General features: G+C 37.5%; 1 protein-coding gene across 8 annotated transcripts in view; it reads right to left on the reverse strand.

Annotated features, from left to right (window-relative positions):
• LOC114546160 (ATP-binding cassette sub-family A member 1) overlaps window positions 1–16,422 on the reverse strand; it is a 206,636-nt gene that overhangs the window by 112,620 nt on the left and 77,594 nt on the right. For all 8 annotated transcript variants that reach the window (XM_028564839.1, XM_028564840.1, XM_028564843.1 and 5 more), the window contains 3 exons: window positions 6,417–6,556; window positions 5,538–5,654; window positions 1,543–1,740 (listed from right to left, as the gene is read on the reverse strand). In XM_028564839.1, coding sequence (XP_028420640.1) covers window positions 1,543–1,740; window positions 5,538–5,654; window positions 6,417–6,556 — 455 coding nt within the window. The remainder of the gene's footprint in view (window positions 1–1,542; window positions 1,741–5,537; window positions 5,655–6,416; window positions 6,557–16,422) is intronic.

Genomic DNA, 16,422 nt, shown 5'->3' on the forward strand with positions numbered 1-16,422 from the left:
ACATTCCTACTTTTCCTTTTCTATTCAGCAGTAAATTAGATTATATATACTGTAGTGTGCCATTGTTAGCCTAATTTGCGTTACTATTTTAATGAAGTTGCCTTATGGCTATTGCACCTGGCCACTGCATTGTCAATGCTGAAAAAAGATACTATTCAGCTGTATATTAAAAGGAGCTCTCTAATTTCCTACAGATGTATTCACTCAGACAAGAGGACACCACAGTAAAGGTTGTCCAATAACTGTCCCTATCCTGGGATCAATTTTGAGCAATGCAATTACCATTAGGGCAGAAAATAGATTGCATTATGTTGGAATTTCATTGCCCATGTATGGCTAAGCTCAAGGGCCCAACCTGCCATCTTACCTGCCTGTGGATTTATATTATGTTTGTGTATGAGTGTGGTAGGGGTTGTGGGGGGAGGCTTAGTACGTGTGTTTGATCACACACAGAGAAAGAAGGGTTTCGCTGCACACTGTGCCACGGATCGATATATTACTGTCAACTGCATGTGTGTTCCTATTAAGAGACACCACTTTGTTTGATGCCAAAACAGATTCACTATAGTCAGGCCAATAACAATGTTTTTTTATGATTATCACGGAGGCAATGTCGTGACAGATCTTCCTGTGTGCTTGACAGTTTGCTAAGTCAAGGACATTACACTTTAATGAACAAAAAACCAAAGTCTTGTTTGCTTGTTCTCCAAAAAAACACAAAAGGTGACAGAGTTCGCAAGATAAAAAAAGAAAATAAACTACATGTCATTTAAAAAGCCTTGATTTTGGTTTGAAAATTTGCAACAAAACAGCTAAGACACAAAAATCCGTGCTAAACATGCACACATTGTGTGCTAGATGCTTAGCGCCATGCTTACGCACTGTAGCACCTCTGCTGTTGTGCCAGAGTTCTGTTACAATTGTGAACAGAAATTTACAAGGGTAAATTAAAGTGCAGCAATTACGTCAAGGATACAGGACTGTTTACAGATCACTGTCTTATGTATGTAAGTAAAAGTATGTGTGGCCATTGACACTGTAAAATAAAGTACCTATATTTAATGTGGATAGTAAGATGCTGCATTTGCTTGGCATGGCTTAATAACTTAAGCCATGCCAATGCACGCTCATCTGGATCATGTTTTTAGCAAACAAACAACCCAGAAAAGAAAGCTTATACATTAGAATTGAACAACTTATTCTTTTTGTTTGAGCACTTTAAAGGTCATATAGCACTTGGTTTTAACGCTAACTCCAACCAAGGAAATCACATAGGTAATATTGGGTGAACTGGATAAATAACACAGAAGGGAGAGGCTAAAAGAGAAAGTGGCAGGCAGAAGAATATGTATTGCCAATTTCCTCAACAGTGAGAATTATACTTTAGAAGATCTTAAATGTCAGAGAACAGTCCATCTTTTTAAATCAAATCTTTCACTTTACTGAAGAGGTCACACAACCCTCCGGTGCATGAGTGAACTCAAAGCCGGGTTTGTGAGTTGCTACGCGTTTCATAAAAGCATAGACAAAAAAATTACATACGCCGAGAAAGTTGGAGAGAAGCTTCAGGATCCCTGTAGTGGAGTTGTAAACACCTCGCCAGTCATAGGGTGGCATGCCTGGTGGACGATCCTCTGGAGGCCCGTTGTACAGGAAGTTGGCCAGCAGGTTGGCTGTCCATTGTGTGCCGTTGAGACGCTGGTTGAGGAGAGCAGCAAACACTGGATTCGCCAGCAAAGCCTGATTTCAAAGGCAAGGAGATGGGTTTAATAATAGTTACTCTGGTTACTAGAGATTGGAATGGAATTTGAATGAGGACCAAAGCATTTTAGACCACAGCGTATTATTTTAGAAGGGAAAGCATGGGAGGTCAGCTTTGTGCTTAGGTGGCAGTGACATTCATTTTTCTGCAGCATTAATTAGGAGCGTTAAGATAGATGGCACTATTGTACTTCAGACTCTGGGATACACATCAAATATTCTCCTGGCCAAGAAGTGCTCATGTACAGCCCAAAGTATACATACACATACAGTAGCATATGCACATTTGAATGGACACACATTATAAGCAGTGTAAATAAATGCAAACTAAAACTGTGCACAAACATACATGTATCATACGTACACACGAACAAAAATCAAGTACACAAAACAGAGGTAAAGGTGAATGCTAATTCCCCCTCCTCTCAATCCTTCACTAAAATGATAACAATGTATATAAAGCCTCTTTTAGGTCATGGATCAAGCTGTAATTGCTCTTATCATGCAATGAATTAATAAAAGCAATATGCTGATCTGGGAGCAAACCTAACCTTGCTACAAGTACTTTAACCCTACACACTGTGAATACAATACATGAATATGCATACGTATTTTTGTTGTGAGAAAAAAATGGTTAAGAGCTCCTCAAATAGCTCTCGCATAATAAGATATTTTTACTCCCACCTATTGGTTTTAATGTGTTGCCCTCTATTTAGTAGCCATAACCATTCCCCTCACTCCCATCCAGTTTTAGCCTGCTGTAAAATTAACGCTCAATTATTAATATGAAACTGTTCCTGTAATGGCAGTGTTACTACACAAACTAAACATAACAGTGATAATTTACCTGCCATATTGTACACAGGGAAAACTGAAAAGGAACATAAACTCGCTGAGATAAGTTATTTTAAATTACCCAACCACTTATAATTTTAAGGGAAAAAAACATAACTACTCTTTCCAAACCACTCATTCCAGTAGTTGATTGTGTATGGTTCTTATTTGAAAGTGGAAAATGTGGACTCTGACTTTTGGAGAGGAAAGGGCACCGTACGTCTGCCGAGAATTGGGCTTCTAAAAAAGAAAAGAAATTCTGAGTTGAGATTTATATATATTCTGGCCAGTGTGCTCTGTGGCATTTCAGTGTCAACACTTTTGATGATATTCTGCTAAACCTTAGAACGTGTCAAATTAAGTAATCTCTATGCTGCATGTGACCTTTTAAAAAATCAGTACATCCATCTTAGTGGGTGCTACATTAAGGACATAAGCCATCAAGTATTAGTGTATTTTAAAGTCTGAGTCATTTTGAAATAGTAGTCGCATGTGGCATTTGCAGATATGCTGTTTAAACTTGTTGGTCATGTATAAATGTTTGGATCTCCTAGTGAGAAGTGAAATGTTTTTGCTTGCCTTTATAAATAGTTAGAACCTTGTGGCAAATGGCCAATGAGAACTTACTAAAATGCATACTAGGTTTTAAAATGTTTACATAGGTGACAGATTACATGATAGTGCACAAGTGTTGATATTTGCTCATGTGGGAAACTATTTAATTTAATGTCCAGGATACAAAAGTTGTTTTCTACAAAGATTATGGGTCCTGTTATATTAAGTTATTACCTCTCTATATAGTAGTTTTTATTGTTAGCGGTGGCATCTGCCATTCCCACACCGGATTCAAGTTGCCTTTCACAGGAAATGGCATGCATGTAACCAGTGTAATTGTATCTTCTTGATAACAGCTTGGCTGTTTACGCTTTGCTTTCTTTACACCATGTCAGAACTGTATTAAGTTACATCTAATGCAAAGGAACGTCCTAGTGCTGCTGCATGCTTCACAAGCATTAAAGCAGTGCATTTGTCATTGCGGTTAGCCTAATCGTTGACCAAAATGTGATACTGAAGACATTTTCTGCATGTCTGGACAGCAGATCACTGTTAAATATTACAGGGGGGAATGAAATAAAAAAAAAGGACCAGCTACAGTGAACTGTTTGATGAAGAGTTCTTCAACTTCTGTGCTCTGCTGTTGTGGAAAACTACTTGTGCCAAGTGCAGCACGAAATCAGATCGTAGTTGCTCATGGCATCATGGAAAAAGGCCGATCGCTGACTTCTTTATTAAAACAAAGTGAGTCTGTTTGGCTGCACTGTACTGTATTTCTGACGAAGAAGCTGCTCCAGAATTCTGGGACCTGCAGTATTAAACTGCACTTGCTGTTACCACGGTAACCATGGGTGTTGCCAAATCAACTTAAGGTTTACAACTTTAACGTGTAAACACTATGTAAAGCCATGGGTAGTTATGTCAAACATATTTTTTTTCGACCACTTTTAATCCGTAAACCATCTCTGTACAGTCCTGTATGTCTCTGTATGTCCTTCAATCCGGCTCTGCACGCTAGATCTTCTATCTCATGTGTAGTTGTGGTGGTGATGGTAATTGGTCCATCAACGTGAAAACGTGTCTGCAACCTTGAAGAACCTCTGAAGATGACAAACCTCCGAAGCCACCGGCTCCGGAGCGCGATGTGGAGACGGGGAGAGAGAGAGCCAGGCCGGGAGAAAATGAAGACAAAGGACGAGTGCCGGCCCATTTGTGTAAAGGTTAGGGCTAGGGTAATGAATACCCTGGCTATATGGAGCTCCCAATGTCTGCTCCCCTCCAGCTGCCTATAAGCTCATTTGGAGTGACACTGGAGTAATGTCAGTGTCAAGGAAATACGGCGAGAGGCAAAGAGAGAGGGAAGGAGAAAAAAAGGGAGGAAGAGAAGTGGTGGCAGAGAGTCCATGTCCTCTACTTCTATAGATAATCCTTTCAGCCAGTATGAAAATTATCCTGCACTTATCCATAATTACTTTCCTCCCTTGGTTTCCAGAAGGTGCAACAAATTGATATACACGACATGTATATTCTCACCTGCAGTATATATAAGGCTCATCATTGCTTACTGATTTTTACAGAGAAATTCCAGGATTTTTAACATAGAATTATGTATTTTCTCCACAAGTTTTTATTTAAAAGTGGTTGCATTTTCTGCTGAAAAAACACAAGGTTTTTCTCTACGACTAGCCCAGCTTGATAAAAATGCAGTTAAATGAAGAAAAAAAAAATTTGTAAATGAGCCACTGATCATGTGCCAGAGACCATCTAATTAAAAAAGAAAAGAAACTGAAAAGGATGAGATTTGCCATTACCGTAATGTTGTTAGGCAACCAAGTACATAAGCTGTCCAGCACATAACCCTCTGGAAAACCACATCGTTGTTTTGTACTCTTTTATGAACAACAGAAACGACACACTAATGAATACATTATAGTTAATTAGTGAGCTTTAGAGGTACAGGTGGGTGACTGGCTGTTTCCCTGTTTCTAGTTTTTATGCTAAGCTAATGGTCTCCTGGATGTTTCTTCCCATTTATTGTATAGATATGAGAGTGGTATCAATGCAACTCTGGGCAAGAAAGCAACAAAAGCATATTTCACAACATGTTAGACAATTCTTTTGCCATACGTTTGTACTGTACAGGTTAAATGTGAAACGGTATCATACAAAAGCTGCTTTTTGAGACTATCCAACTGAAGCCAAAAGTACTGCAGGTGAAATTTGACATGTTGAATTTGAAGTGTGAAATATAATTTTTCAGTATTCTCTGAAACTTGTCACTTATCTGTTGAGAAACTAGATACTAAACTTTTCTGAATACCTAAGAAAAAATAAATAATGTGGGCTCCAGTCTTTTTGTTGTAGTGCTTCTCAGTGCAGAGTCTTACCCGTAATAAATTGACTTGACGACTATTTTGAAGGAAATTCCAGACACGTGGTCCGAGTTTATTCCATGAATCAGCGAGCTCTTTAAGCATAGCCAAGGCATTGAATGTGCTATTTGCCTGAAACAAAAAAGAACAAGATTTAAAAAAAAAACATATGTACAGTATATAGTTATCACACCTTTCCCTGACTGAGAGACTTTTCTACTCGCTGTGAGCCAATCCAGATATGAAAGTACTCCACATCTGCACATTTCAGCTAATCCCTAGAGGAACTCATCACATTGTAACACTGCCACCCCCCACGGTGACAAATGTAAATGGGGTTATTTACCACTGAACATTGACTTGTAAACAATCTGACTATGTCTGGTGTGAAAAGGGCCCCCTGCTTCAGCACCGGGCCGCTTGCTGTGAAGTCGGCAGATTTTGCTCATTCTCATTATGCATTCTCAATGCAAAATCCCCACTGCCTGCCTGTTGTTTGTTTTGCTCACGCAGTTATCAAAATGATGCTAATATTGGAGAAATGTCATATCATGAAAATGCATTTCATTCACCACGTTCTCTGAACAGGCCTCCTGACTAACTATTGTATTATTTTTGTTTTTATTCCCCAGGTGGTAACTTTGTGTCACATTTTTGTTTTTCATTCCCCCACTGGAGGCTTCTTCACTACTCCACAGTACTGATACATGCAACTGGCCTGATCCTGTGCATAGAATATATTCAAATACTGTATGTCAACAAAACAAAGACAATGGGTGTTTTTGGCTTTCACTAAACTTGCTCATACCATACACTGATATTAGCAAGATATTCAGCTACTTTTTAAGTTCAGAAAAAGTCAGTGTCCATGTAAATGTTTTTCATTTCTCTTACCTCTTTCACCATGAGGCGAACAGCGGGTGTATCAGGTGTGTAGAGGACTTTGCCTTGCAATAACGGCTTGAAGGTGCTCCAAATAAGGCTCAGACCAGGTGTGCCCTCCAGGGTGTCGACAAGAGTCTGACAAAAACCATCTATATAAGAGAAGAGAAGAGGAGAGAAGAGAGGGAAAGTCAAGCCAAAAACAAGAAAATACTTTTAAATTTCAGAATCCTGTGCTAATGTACGTATGCTCCAAGAGTAGAAACAAGCTTCATCTAGACGAAATCATCAAATTTGCAGCACCCAAGAAGCAAACATGATAAATACTGCACATGAGCTTGAAATTCATTTGTGGCTACCATAACAACCCTCACAATACTTTTTCTCAATCCAGAGTGAGCAAATATGAACACAGTATGCAATTAGGCATACAGCTTAACTATTTAATTGCATTTTTATCACTAAACCAGACATCTTCCCTATCTTTTAGAATTTATTTTAAAGTCTTTCTCTTAGTTTTCCAGGCACTAAATGGCCTCTGCCCCTTTTATATCACGGACTCCATATCATTTTATGATCATCCACGAACCCTAAGATCCTCCACAGCTGCTCTTTTAACTGTTCCCAAGGTCGCCACAAAAACCTTTGGGGATGCTACTTTTAAACAAAACCTCAAAAGGTATCTTTTTCATATAGCCTATAACTAGCAGCTGTCTGTTATAATCTTTTAGGATTTTCTCTAATTTTAAGATAATAGTAACGTTCATTTCCTCGTTCCTCCTTGTATATGGCTTTAAACTTACGTTTTCAGTGCTTTTGTTTTTGCTGCTGAATTGTAACATGGAAGGTGCTTTATAAATAAAGTTCGAAAGTTCGTTTTGAAGTGGTTTGGGGATCCAAACATTTTCCTAAATCAAAGTTTGCATGTTTATCCTATGAGTGTTGGAATGTGAGAAAATCACATTTATGCAAGTAAAATAAGAAATCAAATCTCATATATCTATTAACAAAAAGAAATATACGTCACATATACTGATGCATAAAAACTGGCTGCTATGCAGAAGTAACATACATAAGTATGTAAGTAAATAACTGGAAAGAAGACAGCGCCATGAGTTTACACCATTAGGGACAGTATTGTTGCAATCCCTGCACTTCAGAACAGATAGCTATTATTTATAACTGCTACGAACGACTTCTTTTGTACACTCATTTGTACTTTGAAGAAGTACTTTGTACCAACAGGACAGGCAGCAGCTCCTGTCGCCCTGATACAACATTTAGGAGTAGAATTGTTTGTTAAAAGTGTTTATTGCAGCATATTGTTAGGAAAGCCATGTAATTACTAGTTTTTGTATTTCTTAAGTTAGAGGACTGACAAACTGACAACGTTTTTGGAACATGATGAATTCTGACACCCAACATCTAGACTGGTTTTTCTTCTTAAACTTATGGAAAGCCTTTGTAAATAGTTATGCATTAACTATTCACAAAGGCTTTCCAAGGCTTTATTTTACTTCTATACATTTTGTTTGTCCTCTGGGTGTTCTGTGTTTTTATTGTTTCAATTTTTCTTCGTATATTACTTTGCCTTATGTTATTATTCCCTTACTTTGGAATATGTTAACTATATAAATAAAGTTAAATATTATCATTGTTTAGACGTGACTCCAGACGACAATCTAATTCTATCTGTTAAAACACACAATTGGTGTGTCTTCCAAACACTAGCAAGATTTTCTTTTTTTTCTGGGTATTACCTACCGGAGTTACTGAAATAAAAAAACTCCCATTAGGTATACATTGTGTCTGTTACTGTTTTTTTTTTTATATATCAACAACTAGAGAGTTCCAAAGTGGACGTATATACAAGACATTTTGGAACACACAAACAGGCAGAGGAAAACAAAAACCAAGAGTTTAGACCTGAGTATATAAGGAAAATCTTCTGTGGAGCACAGGGGCAAAGTCAATATGCTCAGCAGCAGTACAATCATTACTAATTTAACTTATCTGCCAACGTGAATATTGCCAGGTTTGGAGAGTGCTGAATAGGTTACATAAGGACCTGCACTGCAAGGAATGGGGACTGAAGTAGCTTGTGCTTAGCTTACGCCTGCCCCTTGTTGTGACAGAATATATGGGATTCTTGCAGTGCAGTAGTTCATCAGACAAATGATCAATCCGGTTTGTCATCTGCCAGTCAATACAACTGTCTTCTTCTTGATCTGTTGCTAAGTGTCCCCTTTTGTTCAGACACCTGTCATGTAATCAGTCCTTTTTCACGTCCCCCGTCACAACCACAACCTCAATCCTCCACTTCTTCTCATCTCACCAGGGTGACCATTTCCCCCATCAGGGAGATTTTAAAAGCCATTTTCAATGCAATTAAATGTTAGCCTTTCTGCCTCCCGGCCATCTTCCCCAGGTGCTCCTGGGAGCTCTGTGTGCGGGCAGCTAATGGCCAACCCTTAGTCTGAGTCTGGCCAGCTGTTCTCTCCACGGACTGCACAGATGCCACTTCCTGCAAACACTTGAAAGAAAAGGAGTGTGACACAGCTCAGTAGCGCTTTGCTGTTAGGAGCTTCTTGTCACTCCAAACTATAAAACATTTTGTATTCAAGAGAAAAAAAAGTATACTTATAGTTAATTATACTGTAGATCATTTATATTGTGCATGTCAATAAAAGTAAGGAAGGAAAGGGCTTTGATTTTTAATGGAATAAAATGCCAAAATAAACTTATCAAGGGACTGAGAGACAATGAACACGAGAGGGCAGAGTAGACTGATGATCTTAAAGCAGTAATTCCCATTCTGGAGGTCTGGACCCGTGATCGGGTACCCAAACAAATCTGAGGGGCCACAAAATAATTAAATAGCTAAGAAAGAAACATTTATATATTTATGTTACAAAATGATGTGTATTTTTTTTTTTACAGCTTATCTGAAGTTTTTGCTCTTTTGCGGGTGAAATACAGGACACTGTTATCTACAAATCCTTGAAACAATCTAAAAAAAAACAACCTTAAAGTGCCCATATTATGAAAAAAACATTTTTTCTGGGATTTGGGGTGTTCTTTTGTGTCTCTGGTGCTTACACACACATAAAAACTTTTTAAAAAAATCCATCCATGCTGTTTTGAGTGAGATACGGTTTCTGAATGTGTCCTGCCTTCAGTCTCCTAGTGAGCTGTTCAAAATCAGCTGGCTAACCACAACCGTTAGCTCGTAGCATTAGCATGCTAATGCTAGCGTTAGCATGCTAATGGTAATGCTAACGCTAGCATGCTACGTCGTTCTCAATAGCAAAGCACTGCTACAACAACACACACAAGTTCACCATAATCTACAAAAGAACTACTTACATGTGCGCCCTCATTTAGAAGTCTCCCAGCTAATCCTGCCTTGTAACTAACCAAAGTTGGAGAAACAGGCTTTCTTTTACGGTCTCTAGAGTTAGCTAGCTGACATGATCTACATCTGAGCTACTGAGCATGTGCGAGTGCAATCAAATATAGTACAGAAGAAGAAAAGAGGTCTGACTCTGTAGCTAAAAAAGAAACCAGGTGAAAAGAGGATCTGCAGCAGTGAGAGAGAGCTGTGCAGTACAACAAAAAGATGGTGTTTTTTGAAAATTAAACCATGTAAACCTATTCTGGTACAACCTTAAAATACAGTTATGGACCTGAAAATGAGTATAATATGGGCGCTTTAAATGGTTAAAATTGCTTATAACTCACATTCACATAGGCAGGTAGCCTGACAAGTTTTTGACCACTAGTGGTGCTAGGGAGTGGGTCTATTCCTGATGCCAGTTTCATTCTTATTCCACTGATTGACAGCTGGTGGTAACATGCAAAAAGACACAGCGAACCACGTCGTTTAAATAGCAAATGCACCTGCGCCCATCTTTGCGTCCATGGGCGTGTTGGTCTTACAGAGAGGTGTGTTCAGGTGCATTCTTGGCGTACTGCTATCTTGAGGCAGCGGAAATTGATCAGACAGTAAATTTAGCATATTAGACCAAAGTGAACAAGCTGACAAATATGTGTGAAGTAGCTCAGCAATGAAATACATTTACTCATGTTACTGTATTGAGTAGTTTTGTTGTGTATTTTGTATTTTTCAAGTAGTTTTTAAAATCGTATTTTAAAATGTACTTGATTACGTTTTGAGTGAGGTACTGTATTTCGCTACATTACAAATCCTATCCGTTATTGAGTAAAAAAAAAAAAAAAAAAACGTTGACTAACAAAAACAGAAAGGAAGAAAAAAGAAAAAGTTGCAAGGCAAGGTGGAGGGTGGGGGTGTGGCCTTGACCAACTGCCACTTTGCTTGTTTGAAAGCCCTGATGTCTCTCTCTCATGGGCGGGCCAAATTCTCTGGGTGGGCAAAGCAGAGAAAGGGGAGGTAACCTTGCTCCTTATGAGCTCATAAGGAGAAGATTCCAGATCAGCCCATCTGAGCTTTCATTTTCTCAAAGGCAGAGCAGGATACTATGGAGGAAATATTTATTCATAATTCAAATTGAAAGTCCAAAGAGAAATTGAAAGTCCAAAGGGAAAACAAAGCGAGATCAAATTAAAAATATTATTATTATTTTTAAAATTTTCCATTTGGCTTTGGCTTTTGAATTTAATATTTGGCTTTTGAATTTCAATTTAACATTGGATTTTAATTTTAATTTAATATTTGGCTTTTGAATTTCAATTTAACATTGGATTTTAATTTTCATTTGGCTTTTGAATTTCAATTTAACATTGGATTTTAATTTTCATTTAATATTTGGCTTTTGAATTTCAATTTAACATTGAATTAAATTCAAAAGCCAAAGCCAAATGGAAAATTTTAAAAATAATAATATTTTTAATTTGATCTCGCTTTGTTTTCCCTTTGGATTTTCAATTTCTCTTTGGAATTTCAATTTGAATTATGAATAAATATTTCCTCCATAGGATACCCATATCGCCATTTCTAGCCACTGGGGGACCATAGGCAGGCTGGGGGAACTAAGATTAATGTTAAAAAACCTCAAAGTGAAATTTTCATGCCATGGGACCTTTAATACATCCATGGTCCGGTCGGACCCCTGTGTCCGCGAGCCGCAAACTGAGCGGGAGACGTGAATAAGCGGTTATCCCTCAAAAATGTCAGCTCATGGGAAAGAAAGAAAGGTCGATACAGAGTGCCGAGTTTTTAACCAAACATGGACTTTGAAGTATTTATTTACAGAAGTCAAAGGTAAAGCTGTGTGCTTAGTTCCAGGAGAACAGATCGCTGTGTAAAAGGATTATAATTTGAATCGCCACTACACTAAACATGCAGAGAAATACAACTTGACTGATCGACTTGACATCTGAAGCTTTGCTAGTTAAGCTGCAAACGCAACAAGACTTTTTTACCAAACGTCAAGACCAGCTTTGTGATATCCCACAAAATCGCCAAAAACAGTAAGCCATTTTTCTTTAATTAAAAACAAAATAGTTTTGTAAAATAGGACATATACATATACCCACGACATATACATATACCCACGCCCTGTTTTACAGTTTTTTTTAAATGTAATGTAAGTACATTAAGTACATTTTAAATTAACTACTTATTACTTTTACTTGAGTAATTTTTCAGATAGGTATTTTTACTTGTATTTGAGTAATATCTCATCAAAGTATTGGTACTTTTAATTGAGTAAAAAATGTTAGTACTTTGTCCACCTGTAGCTCAGCCACATATGCAGGGTCTGACTGTGCAATGCTCTGTATGTACTGTAAGCTTTAGAATGTTAAACTGAATCCTAGTTCCATTATATTGGGAGAGAAGGCAGTCCTCTACTTTAATTTAAAAACAGGTTCTGATTACGAAAGGGACTATGAGAATAGACAGCAATGCAAAGGGACCTTGACCAACTTCTTCGGGCCAATTACAAGACAAAAAGAATTCAAGAAGAATTCAGAATTCTACAACGGAGCATGGATATAGGTGGCAGTGACAAATGCATAACAGTCAAACATTTGTATCATGGGAAAGATTGATCAGATATTTTGTGTGCTAAAGGGATCATCAGAATACAGAGGTTATACATTCTTTTTGACAACAGACTTTTACTGTTCTTCTTTTAAACTGCGGTTTTGTGAAAAAAAAAAGAAAAAGAGAATCTGTTCTTTACACCACACTGAAAAAACTGATTCTGACCCCTTGTAAATGTTACATGTTTTAGTCTGGTTTATTTCATAGATTTTAATGTGTTATTAAATCCTACATATTTCTGTTAATTAATTTTCAAAAGCACTGCCCTTGTTTAAAACAAGTTAATTTCAGTCAATTAAAAGTAATTAGAAAAAAATATGTAAAATTAAATTTCCACATACTATGTGGTCTGCGCATGTGCAGCCACATGCCGCCACTTTGTTCTAAAGGCTGGATTGAACGTTATCCCTCGTTAGTAGCTCCTTGAATGCTGTATCCATAGCTCTGCATTTTCGGTAAGTAAGCAATTTATAATCATTGGTGTGTTATAATTTTATTTGAACAGGTTTCTGTTAACACTAGCCAATGCTATCAGTTTGTGTTTTGATAAATTAACATTTGCTAACGTTAGAGCGACTAGTTTAGCTAGCTAGTTGTGTAGCTAGTAAGTTAACTTGAGTGTAACAGATGTATCTTAACATTTTAAGCTAACTTTATAGCTCTCAAGTTAAATGCATGGTGATTTCAGTGTTTGTCTTGTTAGACTTATTTGTTAGTTTGTGGACATTGAATAAACAGGTTTACTAATGTTAATTGACAGTTTAATTGTAGGTAGTTTCACATTCCCTGCTGTATGGGCTTGTAGACTAGCTAGACTACTTTATTCCTAACTTGCTGTAAGCATGTTTTCTAATATTGTCAGTGTGTTAACATAAAGACAAAATACACCTGTGAAATCATGTTGGTAAAAGTTGCTTAATGTGCCCAAACAGCAATCATTTATGCTTCTACATAATGGCAGCCCTAGGTAGGTGCATGCCTGAAATACCGTTAGCCTAATTCAAAACACAACACGGAGTGGCAGACACAGCAACAGCCATTTCAGGCTAAGAGCAGATTTTATAAAACCGAAAATAATCAACACATTGTGCCTCTTGAGGAAACAATAAATAAAAAGTCGTGGGTTTGTGTAAGCAGACCTTGATATTGTGTGTGTTTAATATTAACATTTAATGTATACTCCGGTCCTTCCCTTTACCGTTTCTTTGAAGGTATCTATTTTTTTGACACCCGTATTCCGCGAAGACCCGTCCCTACTCTGCCTCTGATTGGCTCCGACTGTGACATCTAAACCTAACCAACCAAAACAACGAAGGCAACGAACACTAGCCAATCAGAGGCAGGTCTTCACGGAATACGGGTAAGGGGAGAAAAAAAAAAAAAGAAGCTCCTCTTCACTGCGTGGTAGCAGCTAGTCTTGGACTGTTTCTGACTCGCTTAAAACGTAAAGGTGAGGTTGAAAGTATATCCTTCAAAGTAGAGACATGCAAATGCTTCATAACTAACTACATACAGTTATACAGTATTTTTTTGGGAGGGGTAAATGGTAAAGGGGTAAATGCTACTTAAATGGTGGTGGTGGTGTCACCTTTTTCAGACCTTTTGAGTTTGCAGGTATGGAGCTAACTAGCAACAGATTTGCAGATGACACAAGAGGTCTAGCAGAGCACGACCACAGCCCATAGTCCAGTTAAGGTTCTGAAGTGTTAGGCAGAAGACAACAGGGATAAGAATGTTGGTTTAGCTAGCAGGTTAATTTTGTTTAACTTTGTTTCTGCTCTAAACACTAAGACTTATTAAGTTGCTTACACTAATAATTTTAATATAGAAGTGGAACATGAAAAATACTGGAACCAAACCTGTTTTCTACTTAATTCACACAATTTCCATAAACTTCATTCTCCCCCTGTCTGTACATGACATGTCCTGTCTGTCTCCTTGTAGCATCTACTAAAGGATGTCATTTCTGAAATGCTCCAAAGTAATTTATAATAGCTCATCAGAGAAATAACACAATTGCAAGAAAATAATCCAGGAGTAAATAAATAAATACATTTATAAATAAAATGAAAATGAATTACATGTCTGTCTGTCCACTTAATCTGCCATTTTTGCATATTGTTTTTTATAGTAATAATAAGGTACTATTAAAATGTGGACTTGGACACAAATTAGTTTGCAGTTATCTGACTTGATACATGGGCAAGTTTTTAATTATTGGACAATTACTTTTTTTTTCCTCAACCAACTTACGATTTATCTTTTTAATTCCTGTTCATTTTTATTTCTATTGCAGGTCTTTCTCATATTTGATATATCTGATCTTGGTGTGATGTGGAACAGAACCTAACTCTTTGGGGAGCTCATATTGTTTTTGGTAAGTGCATTTAACAACAATCCCACTTGAAACAACCTTCATGGCGCAGTTGGACAGCCATTTACCCCAGCTGACATCGGTTTTCCAGAAGAATGGAGGTGTTTCTGGCCAGAAACTAGCTAGCTAGTTGTGTAAAATGTGATTTAAAGGGACACTCACCAAAAACGAAAACAAACCTGATGCATAACAAAATAAGTCTGTTGACACCACAACAATGGCAACTGTAGTCCTGTCAATGTCTACACTTTCGTGTTTTGGGGTCTAGAGCTATGATAGTGTGGAAGCCTGCTGTTTATTTAAATCAACTACTGCAAAACTTGAAAAATGCTCTAGCCACTAAAATGTGTCACTACAGAGGATCATAAGGATCATACTGGTGTTTTTTTATGTTTTAAGCCGTTGATGACAAAGGCATTAACATTACCGCTGACTATTTGCCCAAGTATCAATTTTAGAAAATACATTTTTACCTTTTATAAGTAGCCATAAGGTTGAGAATATTTGTATAAAATTAACAACTTGCCGCACAGTGTTGCAAGCAGGTACCATTTTCTAAACACCCTGGTGTGTTCAAGAATTTTTATTATTGTTCAATTAAAAGACCAAAACCAACCATGTGTTACGCCGGTTACACACTGCACGCGTCGTCGCGAGCGTGTCAGCCGCGTAGCGTGTCTGTTTATATTTCAGCTCCCATGTTAACAGGTTAGAGCTTACACACTGCCGGCCTGAGATGCGTGCCTCGCTTGAAATAGAACCAACGCCTATTTTTCACGCGAGATGCGGCGTGTTGGAAGCGTTTCCAGGCAAAATAGGAATAGAATAGGAAAATATGTTTATATGTCATTTAGACACAAATGCATATTAATAAATGACATCTTGATGTTTGAAAGTCTAGGTTTTGACATCAATGTAGATATAAATGTAATGTAATATTTTCAAATGTTGCACTGGTCATACAGAACGAAATATTCTGTAACATATTTTGCAGTCAATACTGCCGATGTTGTCTTGCTTTAATCAAATCAGTAGGCTATATATATATATATATATATATATAAATATATATATAAATAAAAATAAATAAATAAATAAAGGGTAGTAGGATATGCTACGATAACAACGTGAGTGACGGTCCAACATCAGATAGGCTGTATAGGCTCTTTACAGCTACACAGACAGCCCACTTACCCATTTTTCAGAGTTAGAATCTGTCGGCGCTATGTCCCGAGATCAGCCCTCCCTGTACCTTGCAGCAGGAGCAGCGCTTGGCGTCAGACATGCTTCTGGTGTGTAGGACACAGAAAATCTACGCACACAACAGAACAGAAACGCCACGCTCGCGAGACGCGTGCAGTGTGTAACCGACCTTAGTCCATCTCTCAAGCCGTTCTGACTTCTGGGTCTCAGCTCCAAGCCCATTGGTTCCTATTGAATATTAAATATTTTCCACAATACAATAAAAACTAAAATCTGTGATTTGGTCATTCTCATGAACCTTTATTTAACTTACAAAAGTACAAAAAGGTTTTTAATAGTTTTACTGAACAGCATAAATGTATTTTGTAAATATAAAGAAATCTAGAATTTTATGTCTTTAAAATCTATCACAT

The sequence above is a fragment of the Perca flavescens genome, chromosome 19, assembly GCF_004354835.1.
Source record: "Perca flavescens isolate YP-PL-M2 chromosome 19, PFLA_1.0, whole genome shotgun sequence".
In the NCBI taxonomy this organism is placed as follows: domain Eukaryota; kingdom Metazoa; phylum Chordata; class Actinopteri; order Perciformes; family Percidae; genus Perca; species Perca flavescens.